At 45.8% G+C, this 19,290-nt stretch overlaps 1 protein-coding gene across 1 annotated transcript in view; it reads right to left on the bottom strand.

Moving 5' to 3' along the window:
• The window catches only part of dot1l (DOT1-like histone H3K79 methyltransferase), a 53,382-nt gene that overhangs the window by 7,783 nt on the left and 26,309 nt on the right, over positions 1-19,290 (bottom strand). Inside the window, exons 17-28 of the mRNA XM_063201893.1 lie at positions 18,552-18,643; positions 16,514-16,615; positions 14,179-14,316; positions 13,684-13,809; positions 11,366-11,904; positions 11,038-11,128; positions 7,653-7,799; positions 3,893-3,971; positions 3,115-3,674; positions 2,542-2,747; positions 1,639-1,706; positions 825-1,502 (exon numbers count right to left, since the gene is read on the bottom strand). Of these exons, the coding sequence (XP_063057963.1) occupies positions 825-1,502; positions 1,639-1,706; positions 2,542-2,747; positions 3,115-3,674; positions 3,893-3,971; positions 7,653-7,799; positions 11,038-11,128; positions 11,366-11,904; positions 13,684-13,809; positions 14,179-14,316; positions 16,514-16,615; positions 18,552-18,643 (2,826 nt within the window). The remainder of the gene's footprint in view (positions 1-824; positions 1,503-1,638; positions 1,707-2,541; positions 2,748-3,114; positions 3,675-3,892; positions 3,972-7,652; positions 7,800-11,037; positions 11,129-11,365; positions 11,905-13,683; positions 13,810-14,178; positions 14,317-16,513; positions 16,616-18,551; positions 18,644-19,290) is intronic.

The following is a 19,290-nucleotide window of genomic DNA, read 5'->3' as shown; positions in this document are numbered from 1 at the left end:
TTAAGACGGAGCCTCTGTGAGGTTTAGTGCACCTGCGGATACCGGTGAAATGCCTCTACCAATCAGATCACAAAGAAAATACACATCGACACCCATAGCACCCACCGAAAACACGAGTGCTGTTTCTATCATGTTTGTTGTTGACAAAAAAAATCTTCCAATTCTGTTCTACATCACATCCAAATGAAAGCTTTTAACGGTTTGTCTGAGGACAATTTTTTAATTGGGGCTTCGCATAATTTATGATCAATAAGCATTTTTCAGAGTAAAATTACAAGCAAAATATGGCTAGGTCACTGGCACATCATGGTCGACTTCCAATATTGGTACAAATTCAAGCCCTTCCGAAGGCAAAATATTTTGGTTTTGCAATATACATGATCTCAACTTTTGTGATCTTTGTCAGAGCAAAGCAGCACAGTGTGAGTAACAACACTCAACATTAGAACAGCACAGGCAAGACGGCACAGTACAGCACAGGGACACAGCAAAGCACAGCTATGGGCAGCCAGCGGTATGGGGACAGCTCTGCCACTTACCTCCTGCTCTCTCCTCCTCCACCCACCACCTCTACCCTTCTCTTCCTCTTTTCCCCTTCATAGATGTAGAATCCTAGAGGTCACGTAAACTGTATTGGAACTTAACCCCCCCCAACCCCCAAACTGAAGGTATCGGCACCCCAAATAAAGTGTTATACCGTACCCACACCCTACAAACTCGCTCTTCCTACTTGGTCGGTCTAAATAGGAAGAGTGAATTTGTAGGGTGGGTGTGCATGTGTGTGTGTGTGTGTGTGTGTGTGTGTGTGTGTGTGTGTGTCTCACCTCCTGCTGCCCCTCCTGTCAGGCTGGCGCTGGAGAAGGTCCCGTGCCCGTTGACGAGTCTCGGTGCCACGCTGACCGCTGGCATGGCCGCCTGGCTGCCGAACAGCGACTGCAGCACTGACGCACCACCCAATGGGAACTGGGCGCCCACGTACTGGGCACCGCCCACGCCGCTGACTCCTACTCCACCGGACGTCACGCCCACCGCGCCACCGATCTTGCCTGCCAGGCTGGTTGCTGCGGAGATGAAGAGGTTCTGGCTGACCAGCCCACCACCCACCGACCCTCCGGCGCCACTCACGCCCACCCCACCCCCCTTCAGCTCCCACTCGCGCCCCTTCCCCTTCCCCAACCCCCCTGGGCCTCCTCCTCCTGCTACCGCCTGGCGAGCACCTCCAGGCTCCTGGCTGAGGAAGAGGTTGGAGGGGAGGCAGAGGGAGGGGCTGCCCCCCAGAGAGGCTCCGTTGTCGGCCCGATGCCCCTGCTGCTGCTGCTGGAGGCTGGACTTGTGGTCCGCGTCGCTGCGGAATGGGGAGCCGCCCTGGCGAAGGTCAGGAGGAGTGGGCTTGGGGTCGGAGATGGGGGAGAAGGTGGACTTCCACTTGGAGGAGGAGGAGGAGGACGAGGAGGAGGAAGAGGAGACGTCACAGCCGGCACCTGCCTTGCGACCTAAAGACACTGAGCACAGGCACGAGACATGTGAGCTGATTTTTTTCAGGTGAGCTGGGTATATGGAATGTGCACACTATGCCTACTGTAGATGGTAACAAAAGCCAATACAAATTCATATGATCCTCAGTCACTGGACTATTACCTCTGTCGTTCTCCCCTCCTCTTCCGTCTCTACTTTCCAAGGAGATGGTGGCAATCTTCCTCTCAATCCTAAGGCAGACATACCAACGTTTGCTTATAAGGTGACATAAAATGTCAATTTAAAACATTGAGGGCCTGGAAGGCGAAAAAGGTGATGCAACCTGAAAGGGTTCTAAAAAGTCCATAAAAGTGCAGAAGCTTAACTACGATGGACAAAACTGTTGCATCACTGGACTTTAAACACACCCTATCTGGCTGTTGGAAATGCTTGAAATTAGTTTGTCGCCCATTCCGTTAGAATAGTGTTTTTCACATAGGTTCTACAGCCCTAAGGAGTATCAGAGAGCCCTGTTCAAAATGAGACAGATGAGAGCGCGGGGTGCTAAATTGCCATTGGGGCGCATTAGTCCATTTTTTAATACTAAGGGGGGGCATAATGTTTCTAAGTCACCTGGAAGCATGTAGTCTTTTCTTGTTAGCATTTATAGCCATGATGGTTCCCACAAATAGGGCAAAATGAATGGTGACGAGTCTCAAATAAGGAGTGAGTGAAAACGTGCGATTAGGGAACCCCAACATTCTATGGAGGATGTTAAAAAATAGATTGTAGGGATGACGGGATTGATCATTTGGTGTCAACGCCAACATAAATACGATATTGCCATCAACACACTAAAGCTGGAAAACAGGCAGACTACAGCAAGGAGATTTTACTCAGGAGATCTGAAATTTCCCATATATTCCCAAATAACCCATTGTAACCACCACACATGAGTTGCGTACGAGACTTGAGAAATAGTTTGGAACAAGCCTTGATAGAGGTTTGTTTTTCATCCAGACAACACTCTTGATACAACCTTTAAAATGCCATAACTGCATTAAGTCCAATCGCCATGCTGCTCACCTGGAGCTGGAGGTGTCTGCCGGGTACCCCGCGGCCTCGTCGTCAGAGCCGGAGGTGGAGGGGTAGCGTCCAGAGCCGTTGAGCTCCAGGGGGCGCTCCCTCTTCAGCACGGGCGGCTGGTCCAGGTCCCCTCCGCACGGGCTGCGGCCCGACTGCTCTGGGGACGAGATGGCTGAGATCTCCAGAGGCTGGTTGATGTTGTTCACCTAGAAAAAACGGGAAGAGGGGGGGAAAAGAGAAAAAAGAAAGACAGATTGGACACGCACATTAGATGAACAAATTCACAAACACACACACCATATTTTAGTTTCCATATTTTTCAAAAATCTTGTGAAGTACCCACTGTGCACGAATGCACACAACTGTTTCAAGATGCACTTAGTAAAAAAAAATGTTGTGGGACAAGGAGAGCTTCAGTATACTACCACTAATCAAAATGATTTCTGATTGCTGCATTTAACGAGATTAACACTGATGAACCGTACCCAACACAAATATACAATACAGACTAAATCAACGCATATACAGCAAATACACATGTTTCCTACGCAAATGCCTGATTGCCCCTCTCACCATGGAGTTGATGTTGAGTGGAGATCCAGAGGGGTGTCCGCTGTTGCCCAGCCCAGGGAAGGACCTCCTCTTGGGGGAGGTGGAGGCTGACGGGGCCCCTGTGGAGCCGCGTTTTCTCCGGCCCCTCTTCCTGCCGCCCTCCTGCGTGCTGGGCGAGTGGTGATGGTGGTGGTGATGAAGATGGTGGTTGTTGTTGTTGCTGTTCTGATGGTGCTGAGCAGTCTTGGCCGAGCCGTGGTGCAGACGGGAGGAGGAAGAGGAGCATGAGGAAGAGGAGGACGAGGAGGAGAAGAAAATGCGACGCGGGTGTCCGGCCTCGCTGTCCGGCCCCTCTCCCTCCGACTCCCCCACTCCCAATCCCACTCCCCCGTCCTCGGGGAGGATCCTGGGGGGGCCGTCAGCGTACTGCAGCACCCCCCCGGTGGAGGTGGGGGGACTGCGGCCCTGGAAGGCGAGCAAGGGGTTGGTGGTGGTGTGAGGGGACCCGTCTGGCTCTGACATCAGCACTGAGGCGTGGGGGTGGGGGCCGCCGTTCACCAGGCCTGAGCTGGATGAATACCCTGAGAAGACACACACACACCAACAAACAGATGAACAAACACACATTTCACACACGGCATAGGTGTATCGATCCCATATCCCAAAAATCTCGGAAGTGAAACAAGCAGTGTAAATATGACTTCCATTGATTTTCTCAAAGTGTAAATTTGACTGATATGTTGACAGGACGGTAATATAGCAGTGTAATGTAGCCGTGTGTTTGAGGTAAGGTGCTGACCTGAGGTAGGAGTGAGAGCCTGCTTGCCATTGGTCAGGCTGGAGTCTCTCCCTTGGGATACAGGACTGGGGGTGCTCCTCTGTTGCAGACACCACAAGAAAACAACAGGCAAACAAGGCATCAGATTAGGAGTGATCTTAAAAGAGTGAGACAGCAGTGACTAGGACAGATCAAATGGCTTCACATTACAGAACACAATAACTGTTATGAAATCAAACAAACACACAGTACTCCCTTGACATCACCATCTTTTCAGAAGTGTTATTTCTGTTGATGAATCAAAATATTCAATTTCACGCTTGAGGTAAACACTGAAGTAACTTTGTGTGTGTGTGTGCGTGTGTGAGTGCGTGCGTGCGTGCGTGTGAGAGAGTTCTGTGAAATTCACAAATGCAGTTTCACAAATCGTCCCCTTAGGATTATAGGGTTCTATCTAGGGCTTGGTAAAATAATCGAGTTAATCGATAATCGATAAAATCGAATCGAAATTCACATAATCGATTCACAGGGCACAAAATCGATTTTTTGGTTATTTTTCTATTTGTTCTTTTTGTTTAATTTAGGTCTATGGAAAATACCCAGTAGGTATTAATCAATTACAGGGGTGATAGTGAAAAAAAATCCTGAGCCTGAACTTTTTTCCTGGTCGGGGAGGGGGGGCCGGGGACGACGGGACATACTGCATATGAGACGTAATGTAGGCCTTATTATTATTCAAACACATTATTCAAACATTTAAGATAATGTTTTCATTTTTGCATTATTTCTATAGTGTTATTCACGAAAACACAGATCATTTCCCTGTTGGTAGGCTACAGCACTTGGCTGAAAGAAACTGACCACCACGTTCAATTCTAGCTGTAAAAACGAATACCAACGTATGCAGTTAGAAATGCATTCTAGGCTTGTGATGTTGCACTAAAGTTATTGAGGTGGGTATTGAACCAATGCAACATTTCAACACCAGAATGCATTTCTGAAAACATGGTGCATATTTTACCACATTGAATTAACTGAAAGCTACATATGTAGCAGCCATACCAAGACAGGTCAGTAGGAGGCATTACTACTCCAAAGTACAGTAACTACACTGTCCAAAATAGAGGAGGTGATTACCAATTAATTGAGCAATACTTTTAAATGACATGACATTTGCTGCAAGCTGATAAGTTTCATTTCCATTGGGACATTGCTCATATAACTTGTATAGGCTACTGGACATACGTTTAGATAGCCTACTCGTGGCCCCATGGTCTACCTATAACCACAGATTGTTTAAGGGCTGTGCTATAACCCCTGCCTTTCCGTTGTAGGGAAACGCCCTTTAATTACCGGTACATGCTATTTAGGGCACAAGCGCATGATTGGCTACATGCACATCGTTCACATCGCATATTTCGACTCCACGGATGACAGAACCAGTGGTTATTACGGACAGGACAGTATATATAGCCTGTGTGACTACTGCGCGACTTTCGCATTGGGTTGTAGTCAATTAAAATACATGAAAATCACTCGCGTGTACACACGCCCATTACAATGTACGAGTTGAAAAGATAACAGAAAGCAACAAAAACAAAGTCAGGACCGAATTAAGCTACATGAAAATAGCACAGGGCGATAAGATGAACATTCACTGCATGTCTAGGTGACACCGTGGTGGCCACATGAACGCAAGCCAAGTATTTGAAGTTCATGAGAGTCTGATATTGATAATTGCACCCTGCCCGAGAGTAGGGATTAAGTAGCCCAGAGCGTGCAGACAATACAACCTGTGCATCGTGCGTGGAATAACTGGATTCGATTACGCAGAAGGGCTACGACAGGGAGCGCGCGAGAGAGAAAGGCTGTGTGAACCTGTGCGAGGCTGTGAGCGCGTTGGTTTAGTCAGCATAACTAATATAAACATCTCCCTGAAATCAGTTTGACACGTGGTTTGTCAGGAATGACGCAAAACACCATCCCTCAATCAACAGTAGACCAAAATCCACAAAAAAAAAAAAAAAAAAGACCAAAATCCACGAACTCAGCTCACACTAGCCTACAAGGGGTGTAGGCTAACTAGGCTTGCCAAACATTAGCGATCCAAGCATTCCATTGTCATTTGGACATGTCGCAATGGTAGCCGCTATTCCAATGCAGACCACATTTACGCACTAGTTCTACACCTAGAAAAAAAGTATCATGACGGGCATAGCATAGCCTACCGTTTTGAGCATACAGACTTTTTTGAAAGAACGTCTATCTCCATCAAAGTTTGTCAACATTGCGCAGTCATTTAGCGCACATAAATGAGGGAAAATAGACGAACCTATTTCAAGCATACTCTCACTGAGCCCGTTTATGCGCATCAATAAGCCGTTTATGGTCAGGTTTTTGGAGTAACCTGCGCAAGGCAAAATCATTCGGGCCCAAGCCAACATGCCACAGTGGGCAAATTAATAACTAAATGGCCTTACCTTCCAACGTTTTCTTGATCACAGAATTTCACTAGTATTCCACTGACATCCACACGGTTCAACACACCCATCACAACTAGCAAGCCATGTGGATTTGTGCTAACAATAGTTGCTAATTTTTATCGGAATCCAAATGGTCTAGACTTGGCCTATAGTACTTTCTTCCGTTTCTTCAGTATAACGAGATGCCATTTTTGGATTTGCCTCCGTCGACGGTGAAAATATCTGAGAAGGGTAACCAGTAGGGGCCTAGAACTCTCTTTACTGTGCATACTGACAGCCAATCTACTTCTCCTTTCACTAGAACTAGAAGACTGCCGCCAGTGCTGTGGTGAGTGACTCAAGAGCAAGACGTAACAAATTGATACATTTTTCAGTAAGATGTCGGGATGATACAATTATGGGCTGCTGCTCATTTGGGTTCCTTTCGCGTCTCTTACAACAGGCTGTTGCGCGCTCATTTATTTTCACCATACATCAATGAAGGCCAACGCGATAGTTTATTATTTTATTAATATTGGGGAAATTATTATTTTATTTTTTTCTGCAGCCACGCTACGCCGGATTTCCGGCGCGGCGCCGGACTGCTATCACCCCTGGAATTAGGCCTAGGCCTACTTATTACAAATTAGCAATCTGTTAACACTGTCAAGCCACAGCTCTTTGCCATTTTTATATAAAAACAGGCAACAGCATCTTTTGGGGGAAATCCTGGCACCAAGAAGGGAACGGATTGAATCGATTCGGAATGAATCGAATCAAATCTAAACATGATTAATCAATTCAAAGCCCTAAGAATCGAAATCGAACCGATACAGGAACATGGCTGCGATGACCAGTTCTGAGATATTGAGGTTTAAAGATTTTGCACTCTGTAGATCAGAAGTGGCATATGGAATAGGTTTGTTTGATACACTAGACTTAAAGACACCTTCAATGAACTCTAAATCTGAAATATTAAAATCATTGAACATTTGGAAGTGGTGTTTTTTAAAACAGGTAAAATGTAGATAGAACCTTATTACACTGAAATCGCAAAATGTTTTTAAGATTATAAGGTTCTATCTAGCGACGAAATGTTGCCAAAATTCTGTTTTGGGGGTCATAGCAGTGTTTTTAATGATGGACTAACAGAAGTGCTCTCTCTATGCTCCCACAGCATTGTTAAGTCCATCATTAGAAAACAGACAAACCGGTAGTCAAACAGTCGTGTGTGTGTGTGTGTGTGTGTGTGTGTGTGTGTGTGTGTGTGTGTGTGTGTGTGTGTGTGTGTGTGAGTGTGTGTGTGTGTGTGTCCTCACCAGTCTCTCTGCTCTGCTGGGCAGTACCACGCTGGCTAGAGGGATGCTGACTGGCAGCTTGTTGGGGTGCACGGTGCTGAGGGGGATGCTGATTGGTAGAGACGTGATGGTGTCTCCGCCCCCCGCCGGGCTCTTCTCCTTCCCCATCTGGACGACATCACATGGTCACATGACCACACCCTCAGTTAATGCAAGCTCTTTGACACAGACACCTATAGACCCCTTGCACCTCCCTTGACAACCGTCGTCAGGACGAACTCAGGACAATTGCGCTCCGAACTCTGAATGCAGCCCGTTGGAATAGCCAGAATACTAGATCAAGTACGTTTGCATACGGGACATTTTCCCCATAAGAATTAAAATAATCTGATTATAGGAAAAAAAACATTATCTTCACTTGACAGGAGTAGACCGGTATTCTTCTGTAAGCTTCCGTTATAACAGTGCGTTTCAAACTTTCTCACCAAATGAAATGATGCGCTCGAGCTACAGGCACTGCAAGTTCATGTCGCTTGCTTTGTTATACATTTCACACCTCGCCTGTGTTTTTTGTGAAGTGTCACTAGAATGTCTCAAATAGGCTACGTATTATAAATGTGGATGGTGTTTAGACATAGTCTAATCCACTCACGGACCACTAGCCTATTTTGCAGTGGTGGCGCCAAATGGGGAATAAGATCATGCGGATGCTAGCAGGGAAAAATAGATATAGCCTACGCGTAATATAAACAACGTGCAACGTTTAGGCCTATTTCCTTATGTTAATTTAGACAGGGTGTAGTCAGAGTAGAGTAGTCAGCGTGGAGCTAGGAGCCAATGGTAGGCTAACAGAATAGACAGCGTGAGGATTACCCAAAGCGACTGAGCATAATGCGGGGGGATGTGATGTGCTGTTGGAAAGTATATGTATTTGATCCCTTGCTGATTTTGCCGGTTTGCCCACTAATAAAGACATGATCAGTCTATAAATTTATGATAATATGTATTCAAACATAGAGAGACAGAATATCAAAAGGAAATTCCAGAGAATAACTTAAAATAATATATTTTAATTTATTTGTATTTAATTTAGGCAAATAAGTATTTGACCCCTTTAGCAAAAGAAGATAAAGTGCTTTGTGGCAAAGTCCTAGTTGTCTAGCACTGAGGTCAGATGCTTCTTTTAGTTGATGACAATGTTTGTGCATATAGTAGAAAATATTTTTGCCCATTTTTCTTTGCACATTATCTCTAAAACATTAATAGTTTGTGGCTGTAGCTTGGTAAATGGGAGGTTCAGTTCTATCCATAGAATTACTATAGGGTTAATATTTGGAGACTGTCTAGGCCACTTCACGACTTTAATATGCTTCTTATTGAGCCACTCCTTCGTTGCTTTGACTGTATGTTGTGTATTATTGTCATGTTGGGAGATCCAAAAATGGCCCACCCTTCAGTGTAGTGGTGGAGGGAAGGACGTTTGCACTCAGGATTGCACATTACATGTCTCCCTCCATCCATTCGTTGACGATGTGAAGTTGTCCTGTGCCTTGGCCAGACAAACACCCTCAAACCATAATGATACCACTTTCATGCATGATGGTGAGGAGGGTGTTCTTGGGATCATAGACAGCAGTAACTTACTCTTTCTCAAAACACATTGAATTGTGATAATGCCAAACAGCTTGATTTTGGTTTCATCTGACTACAGCACCTCCTTATCATATCCTAAACCAGTCTGATGTCCGTTGGCAAACCTCAAGTGGGACTGCACAGGTTCCTTCTGAAGTAGATGTACCATGTGTGCAGTACAGGATTTTAAACCTCTGTGGCATTAAGTGCTACCAGTAGTTTTCTCAGTGATTTTGGTCCCAGTAGCTTTGATATCATTGCCTAGTTCATCCCGTACAGCTCTAGGGTGATTTCTTTCTGTTCTCATGATTATCAAATCCCTACAAAAGGTAAAATCTTGTATAGAACCCCAGACAGGCTGATGGATAGTCATTTTGTATTCCTCACATTTTGGAAGAAATGCATCAACAGCTGGGTCATTAATACTCAGTCTCTTTCTTGTGGCTTTGCAGCCCATTTCATCTTTGTTCAGGTCTAAAATCGTGTCCCTGATATCATTTGACCACTCTTTGGTCTTTCCCATGCTGGTGAGGTTGGAGTGTGACTGATTCACTCATACTATGGACTGATTCTGCTGATTCAATGCGTCTTTTATGCATGTTAGTATGTACAGGTGTCTTTAATTCAGATGACAAGTTGATCGGAAGTGCCCATCTGGTCTGTGGGCCCGGAACTGTAATCAGTTGTCAGGGGATCAAATACTTATTTTGCTCGATGAAATGGAAATAAATTAATATATATTCTCTTCAGTTAATTTCTGGATTTTCTTTTTGATATTCTGTCTCTCCATATTAGAATACATATTATCATAACATTTATTGACTGACCATGTCTTTGTTAGTAGGCAAACCAACAAAATCAGCAAGGGATCAAATACATATTGGACTCACTGTATTTGTGTGACCATCAGCACACCAAACATTCAATTTTATGCAAACAAAAAATCCTTACTAGGACACTTTATTTAACTAAACACAACACGCAACGCATGTCAGCGCAGATCACGGGAAGTTGTTCTCTGACTGTTCAGCCTATCCGTCAAACACTGGGAACACTGATGACTGGCTAGACCCGAAACCTTTGCACCCCACTTTTTGTTTTGGCTTCTCTTTATTTTCAGCTTTTAATACAGTTTCAATGAACAGCACCAAGCTCCTGTGTGCGACTCCTCTATCTTTAGGCCTACACTGTATTTTTGGTTTGGAATTACGCACCAAGCGAAACTTTCTCAAGTAAGACAAATACGCGGACGCCATCTCTTACTGATCAAACAAATCATCATTGTCCTTATTCTTATGACTAGGACATTAATATGAACATATTTGTAACATTATCTTGACATTTCACCAAAAAATCAGACAGCATTGATATGTACGGGTCTAGCAAAGCAAGCGACATGGATTTGCAGTGCCTACAGCTCGAGCGTGTCAATTCAGTTCAGTGGTCCTTTGGCGAGAAAGTTTGAAGCACAACGGAAGTCTACAGAGGAATATCGGTACTGTCAAGTTCAGATACTGTTTTTTTCTAGAATGTAATTATTTGAATTCTGAGGGGGGGAATTGGTCCGTATACAATTGAAATTGCCCACCACTGATCTACAGTAATCTTGCTATTCCAACGGGCTGCGCACTGAGTTCGGAGCGCGATTGTCCTCTGAGTTCGTCCTGACGACGGTTGTCAAGGGAGGTGCAAGGGGTCTATTGCCTTCCATATTTTCACGTTAAACATATTCTCACACACAAATATTTCCATATTGATATTCTGTCATACTCACCCTCTCTGATGCTCTTTGCTCTCCTGGGCTGGGGGCAGGGCTACCCTGTTTCATCCCTAAAGGGGGTGAGGAGACCGCACCCAGATCCCCCCTGACACACAGACACACGAGTTAACAATATTATTATATTCTAATTAATATTATCATAAACACAAGCCAATATAAAGGTTATATCATGTCACGTAGGATTGCATTATAGGCTTTTATTTCTGTATATGGACACAAGCCATGAAGCTAGTGAGGGTATTTTATTGAAACAAGAATGTAGACATCTGACTACCCGAGCCATTAGGTTGAACTGGTGAGAAAACGGCACCAGTCCTCTCACCTGTGTGTGAACCCGCGGAGTGGTCCCGAGTCCTGGTTGAGGTGCCTGCGCAGGGCGATCTTGGCTGGTGAGAAGCGCGTGTAGTCGGGCAGCTGCTGCTGCTGCTGATGATGTCCCTGCTGCCTGTGCCGCCCGTCCCCCGCCACAGGAGGCGCCAACAGCTCGTGATCCGGCGAGATGGGCAGGTAGCGCGTCAGCAGCTCGCTCTTGGTGCCGCCGCCACCGAGACCCAGGCCGATGCCCCCCATGCCCACGCCACGCTCGAAGCAGGGCGAAGCGGTGCCGTTCATGGCCAGCTCGGGGCTCATGCCGTTGAGGGTGGCACTGGAGGTGGCGGAGGATGAGGGCCCCAGGCCCAGCTTGGAGCCGTCTGGCCCGTCCAGGGAGGAGCGCTGATGGAGGTGCTGCTGCTGATGGTGGTGGTGCTGATCCATGCCAGGCAGCCCCTTGCGGTACGGAGAGCCGTCACAGGAGCCGTACGACTTGAGCTGCAGCAGCTCCTGCTGCCTCTGGCTCTTCTCCAGCTCCACTATACTGATCTACACAGGCAGGAAGGAGACAATAAGTTAAAAATAATACCATTTAAAATAAAACCAAGCACTGATTACTTCGAGCGAGTTTATTACTGAATTTGCTGCCTGTATTACTGAAGGCTTGTGCACAAGTATTCGCTTGGACTTTGAGAGTAAATGAACTGTTTATATAACAGAGTTTAAGTTTACACTGGCTGCTTTGCAAAAAAAATGCAATACAGAGAACCGATGCACTAGTGAGCTAAAAGGCAAATGGAGTCTTTATATAGCAAATTTGAATATGCTGATGTACACTTAATTCAATACTGTCCAAAGTGAGGTATAAACAAAAGGAATAGAGAGATTTAGAAAAAAAGAAGAGAATGCATGCAACATGTGACATCCTGAGGAGAGAAGAGACTGAGCTATAAACACAGTAGAAGGATGAATAAGCTTCACAAACACAGTTGTAGATATTCAAAATATGAACACTTTAAGGATCACTTAAACGAACAGCAGGGGGCAGTGTCAGCATGGCCACTGGCCACCATAGAGACAAAGCACCACACCACAGCACAATACACTACACTGCACACCAGTGTGTGAATGTGAGTGTGTCTAACTACCGGTTCATTCTTACTGGTGGTCACTTGTGAAAGGAGTGGTGAAACCGTTTGTGTGGTTCAGTCAACATCCTGTGTTCATCTATTGCATCAAGCACAACAGCTTTGTTCAGCTGATAGTTGCAGACTGTGAACTGTGCAGTCGACCGACACTTCATGACTTATGGGCTTACATATTCAGAAGTGTAACATTGCAGTGGAGGACTGATTGTAATCTTTACCTATAAGATGACCTACAGCACATCAGTGCAATACTGGCCTAGCTTCAGGAGAAAAAAAGGGCACTGTAATCTGATTACAAGACATCTGGTGAATTTAAATGTGAACTCTTAAAAACAACGGTCATTTTGTAATAGTTTTGACAAGAGCAATAAAAGAAAGCTGGAGCGCAGTGTTGAATATCTCACTGGTAGTGCAATACCCTAAAAATGTTAAGAGGCGCAAGCCAAGCCAGATGCATTTCTCAAAAATGTAGTTGCTAACTACATTTGCTACTTTGTTGGTTGTAATGCAATTACCTATATTGGCAACTACCCAAGCTGCTAACTGGCTAACAACTATGTTTTTGAGAAATGCAACCCAGAATAAGTCCAACTAAATCGGGTACCTCCCGTCCTCTCCTCTGGCTTGTGGACATTCTATTCAATATCTTGCAAAAGCTCATTTAAAAGATAATTTTCTCATTTACAACTGGGATGTTGAATGATGAAAAGCCCCCCAAAAGTTGCTCTGCCGAGACTAACAGCAGGGGAGGGTTCGTTTTCTCCAGAGGCAGGGTGTCGAAGAAGCACAAGGCCACTAGCAAAAGGAGAGGATGGAGGTGCAAGCTTGAAATGGACAACCAGTTGAAGCTGGGAGTTGTGAGTTTTTAAAAGTATGTTTTATGAATTTATATGCCTTTATCTGACAGTGACGGTGCAGAGATGACAGGAAACGAGTGGTAGAGAGAGATAGGGCAGGGCTGGGGAATGACCCAAGTCGGACTGAAACCTGCGTCCTCAAGAGCATGCAAGCCCGTATGTGGAGGGGGCGCCCAGGGAGTTGTGGTTTTGACAAGAGTAATGAAAGAAGACAAGAGTGAAGAGTATCCCTCTAATTGTGCAAAACCCTAAAGAAGTTAAGAGAGGCAAATCAAAATAGTATCAGTTTGAGAGAATGAATGAGTTGTGATTGGTGCAGTTACCTGCAGCTCCAGGCAGTGGCGCTGTTTCTCTGATATCTGCCTGTGGAGGTTCTGCTTCTCCTTCAGCAGGCTCTCCATGCACAGAGAGCCCCAATCCAGCTTCAGCTCCTCACACCGCGCCTTCAGCTGAATACACACACACACACACACACACACACACCTTTTATTAAGCCTGAAGAGTCATGGTTTGTGGTGCATCAAAAGTGCACTTCTGATCAGAGATTGATTTTAGGGCAAGGCTGTTAGTGTCATTGTTTTGCTCAAAGATGTGTGTGTGTGTGTGTGTGTGTGTGTGTGTGTGTGTGTGTGTGTGTGTGTGTGTGTGTGTGTGTGTGTGTGTGTGTGTGTGTGTGTGTGTGTGTGTGTGTGTGTGTGTGTGTGTGTGTGTGTGTGTGTGTGTGCGCGTGCGTGTGCAAGCGTGTGCATGGTGGGCCGTGTTCAGTGTACCTGACCTGCTCGCGTGTGCGTGTGTGTGTGCGTGTGTCGTCTCCTCACCAGCATGAGGCTCTGGTCCCTCAGTTTCACCATGTCCCTCTCCAGCTGCTGCGTCTGCTCCTTGAGCTGCTGGTTGTGGGCTGAGATCTCCTTCTGGGCCTGCAGCAGGTCATCCAGGGTCAGAGCCTTCACACCCAGCTGCAGAGGGGACACAGGAGGAGATACAGGGTTAGGAGTTAAGGCTGATGCATAGTCACGCGGTGCCGATTGCGGGGTAAAGCATAGACGTACTGTCAGCGGGGGGTATTGCCTCATAGTCGACCTACATGCGAATGCGTGCGAAAGGGCGTGGTGTTTTTTTTCCCGCCGAAAATTCAAGAGTGGGGCAAGGGGGGAGGGAGGAGGAGATTTTAATGACGTCAATTCACCTCCGTGACAACAGGGGGCGAACTAACTCATTCAGTTGAGCCCAGTCCCTAGAATGAATCACAAAGCTAATCAGCTGGCTATGTAAAACGTAATATTCCACTAGTAGCCTACTTCTAAAAGTTGGGGCATAATTAGATGGTACAACATCAGTTTATTTTTGGTCAAGTACTACATGAGATTAAATGCAAGACAAACGCCATTTTAAAAGACAATAGACAGCATGAATGGCCATTCACACCTGGGGCCTAGTAGTAGCTAGCCAGCTAAATCAGTCATTACAAACTCAAAGCTAGTTGACTAGCCACCTGAAACGTAATTCTACCACTAACAAAGAGGCTTCTTGCTATTAATTTAAAAAGTTGTGGCGTAATTAGACATGAATGATAGCATACAAGATTCTCTCTTTATTCATGTTTTACAGTTCAGGTGGTTAAAATGCCAAACAAAAGCCGTTTTAAATACAATACATCTAATAGCCATATTAACAGCTAGCTTAGCAACTGTCAGCCAAACCCATTCAAACTCTACAGGACATTAGCGAACCCTGTTTTAGAAGCTAGCTAGCCACACTACTTGTACTATATACTGTATCAACAAAGAGGCTTCTTGCTATTAATTTAAAAAGTTGTGGCGTAATTAGACATGGATGATAGCATACAAGAGTCTCTCTTTATTCATGTTTTACAGTTGAGGTGGTTAAATGAAACAAAAGCCATTTTTAAATACAATAGATAGCCTATCTAATTAACAGCTAGCTTAGCAACTGTCAGCCAAACCCATTCAAACTCTACAGGACATTAGCGAACCCTTTTTTAATGAGCTAGCTGCCACACTACAAAAGAACAAAGAGGCTTCTTTGCTACTACCACACTACAAACATATCATTTCCATGATGGCCTTTTATGGATATTTCTAATTGATTTTTTGGAAGTTGTACTACTGAAATAAAAAACAGTTTCTCTTCTCCCTGTCAAGTAAACTCCAGTGATTTCCTGCCAAGTCATCTGCATCGTGTTTTTCGTTTTCCTTCAAACCTCCGCGGTAGGGTAGAAGAATAGAACACAACTGACCTATCAGGGCTGAGTTCCCCCCGGACTGCCGTAAGCGCATTGACCAATCACCGTCTTCAAGCATAGCTCAGCTCACGGACATTTCAGCCTGGGAGAAACATGCGTGTACTGCAGCCAGGGGTCGTTTTGTCGCTGCACAGGGGGGCGCTGTGGCTCATTCTCTGTGCAGAACCCCCGCGAACGCGCGACTCTAAACCCCCCTTTACAGAGACCATCAGCCCTGTTTATACGGCGGGCCATTAAGATAAGAACACTGATCTACAGGGTCAGAGCCTTTAAACCCAGCCGTGGGGACAGAAGACACAGGGCTAGGAGACATCGAAACCATTAACAGTATAGCAGTTCTCGAGGGTCCTTACACCCAGATATGGGAGGCAGGAGATAACATTACATTACATTACATGAGATAGAGGGTTAGTTGGACTAGAGATTGTAGATAAGAGAACTGGAATGTAGCAGATCATCTAATGTCAGAGCCTTCTCACCCTGCTGTGGGGGAGAGGACATACAATGTTAGGAGACCTAGAGATAGCAGAGAGCCACAAGGGTGAGGTGTCACAGAGAAGGCATGTGTATATGAGACCATATGAGACTTCAATCAAAATGGCCTTCACATTCGGTGTTGCAATTCAGAGTGAAATAATGGAGACAATTGGCCTCTTACACGATGTCCTTCAAGTGCACTTACAATAAAAGGTCAATCAAAACAGCTATACAAAAGGATACTTCTCAGGCACACGCACACACAAACGGATACACCTCAAAAGCTTTCCGCTGGATACTTCTTACACAACGACTCACCCACGCATGCACACGTGCTCACACAACAATTATCCTGTCATGATAAGATGTGTGGCGGTCACCATGTGCAAAGCGGCTGCTGTGACATAACTCACCTCCTCTAGTTTTGCATGGAAGAGCCATTTGATTTTATCTTTATGAGTCTGACACACATTCAGTAGCTGCTCCGCCTGACCCGACAGCTCTGTATGCCGTACCTAGAGAGAGAGAGAGAGAAGGAGGGGGAGAGAGAGAGACAGAGAGAGAGAGAGAGAGGGAGAGGGAGAGAGAGAGACAGAGGGAGAGAGAGAGACAGAGAGAGAGAGAGAGAGGAGAGAGAGAGAGATGGATATAATGCGAGTCGGAAAAAGGTGTGTGCGCGCGCATGTGTGTGTGTGTGTGTGGAGGAAAAAGTTACGGTGATGGTATGCAATAAATTGGTGTATAATAGCAGTATGGTAGGGATGTGCAGACAGTCATTGTAGCTGCTCTCTCAACTATCTCTACCTGAAGCACTGTGTTTTTTGGAGCCATACCGTTTCACTGTGTGTCTGTGTGCGCGAGTATGTTAGAGAGTAGACAACAAAGTAACAAGAGTAAACGCTGCAGCATTTGGCAGCCTATTCAGAGTTGCATGATGCATGATCATAAAAGGCAGGAAGGCTTTATTAGCAGCGGAGTGATAAGAGCCTGACAGACGCAAGGCCAGTGGCCCATCAGCAGGCATGCCGCTCACTGGGCATGACTGAGCTCTAGAGCCCGCTGGTCACGCTCTCCGAGAAGGACCAGAGACGGTTTAGAGAGGAGGAGACATGACAGCTGGTGTAAGCGTCCATAGAAATTAACGGTGAAGATTTGTAACGCAAATATGACGTCTTCCCGCCTTTCTCGCCTGCTGAGCTGCGTTGCCAGTGATCCAATCATCTGGCTGCATCGGCGCACGTGAAATGCCGCGCATGCTCAGTTGTGAAAAGCCGTTGCTCTCGTGCCTTTATGGAACTACTGCGCCTGCGCTCTGTCAAAAACAATGTGAGAAAAGTGGCTTAAAAAGCTTTATTTCGACTCTTATGACACAACCAAGTAGTGTAGATTGATCAGTTTTTCACGGTGGTTTCAATCATGGTTTTCACAACCGCTGGGTTCCCTCCCGTCCTATACTCAGTTTCCCCATTCATTTTTCCCATTGACTCTCAGATCTGGTCTCACTAATAGCGAAATAGCACCCCGAAGGTGTCAACAAGATGGCGGCGACTGTCCCGTCTCCTCCTACCTAAACCGGTAGGTACCAGGACTGACTTCTGGTATGTATCTCTGTGTGTGTGTGTGTGTGTGTGTGTGTGTGTGTGTGTGTGTGTGTGTGGTTATGACTGAGCTGAGCTATGGTGTCAGTGACCATAACTGAACTGTGCCTGTGGGCATGTCTGTACTCCGACGGTTGTGGGCAGGACTGGACCCTAGTGATTGCTGATCATATTATCTGTCTAGAGGTCATTGTTTGGGCATAATTTAACACTGATGACTGCACTGTGTGTGGGCATGACTGAATCCTGCTGCCAATGGGTCGTTCTGCGTATCCATATATACCCTGTTGTCCGGTGGTCAGGGTCTCTCTGGGCTTGCTTTTTTGTAAAGCACATCGAGTTGCATATTTTGTATGAAATGCGCTATAAAAATAAAATGGCCTTGCCTTGTATCAAATCTGCTGTCTGTTGCTACGACTGGAACATAGTGTGTTCTTTCCATTCTCCTAACTCCTGCCCTCGGCCTAGCCACAGCAACTTTAGAGTGACTTCTCCCCATTTAACATCCCGATTGCAAATGATGCGAAATGACCTTTAAATTGCGCTTTTTGGGGGCGCTGTGGCGCATCGCGCTTAGCCCCCCACATTTGGGCTTGCATGCCCATGGGGACCCCGGTTCGAGTCCGGCCGGAGTCGTTTGCCGATCCCACCCCGTGTCTCTATCCCACTCCCTTCCTGTCACCGTCTCAGACTGTCCTATCGAATAAAGGCATAAAAGCCCCTAAAATATATATTAAATTGCACTTTTGCATTAAACTTGTGTTGTCAATGATGACATCACGAGGCCACAAGCACAAGGGAGGAAGGGAGGTAGGACAATGGAAAGAACTGAGCAGTGCTGTACGGCTTTTACCTTCTCCTGTTCCAGGAGCTGCTGCAGGTTGGCACGGTATTGAGGAGTCTTCATGTAACCCATGAACTGCAGGTACTGGACCTTGAAGTTATCTACACACAGAACAAACACACAAAACACAATATCAGACACTGTTCTAAAATAAAAAGACACCATAATAACAGGCACTATAATAATAGCTAGCACTTATTCAAAACAGAACGCAATACATTTGGAAAAACATGCGTTTGGAGGGCGGGAAAAAGCTCATGAAGCTACAGGAGGGCTTAGAGGTGTGGCTACAAATGTGAAGCAATGCGGTGAGGTAATATAATCCTGGAGAGGGGGAGGAGCAAATAGTGAGGAGAGAAGAGAACAGAAAAAAAGAGAGAACAAGAGAGGAGAGAAGAGATGAGAGAAGAGGAGAGGAGAGCTGACTGGACAATGGATGAGAGGAGATGAGGGTAGACAGCAGGGGAGGAGAGAAGAGAGGAAAGGAAAAGAAAAGCAGAGGGCAGATGGAGGTGAAGAGAGAAGACGAGACGGGGGAGGAGATGAGAGCAGACAAGAGGGCAGGAGAGAAAAGGAAAGGGGAGGAGAGGAAAGCAGTGAAGGTGAAAAGTCAGTAGACAGTGGAGGGGTGTTTGAAGGTGAACATACACAGCAGAAAGAGGACAGAAGAGAAAGCAGGAGAAGGTGAAATAGAAGGAAAAAACGAGAGGAAAGGAGAAGATGAAAAGGATAGATACCAGGATACCTA

This window comes from Engraulis encrasicolus, chromosome 6 (genome assembly GCF_034702125.1).
Source record: "Engraulis encrasicolus isolate BLACKSEA-1 chromosome 6, IST_EnEncr_1.0, whole genome shotgun sequence".
NCBI lineage: Eukaryota > Metazoa > Chordata > Actinopteri > Clupeiformes > Engraulidae > Engraulis > Engraulis encrasicolus.
This window is presented reverse-complemented; position numbering and strand designations above follow the sequence as displayed.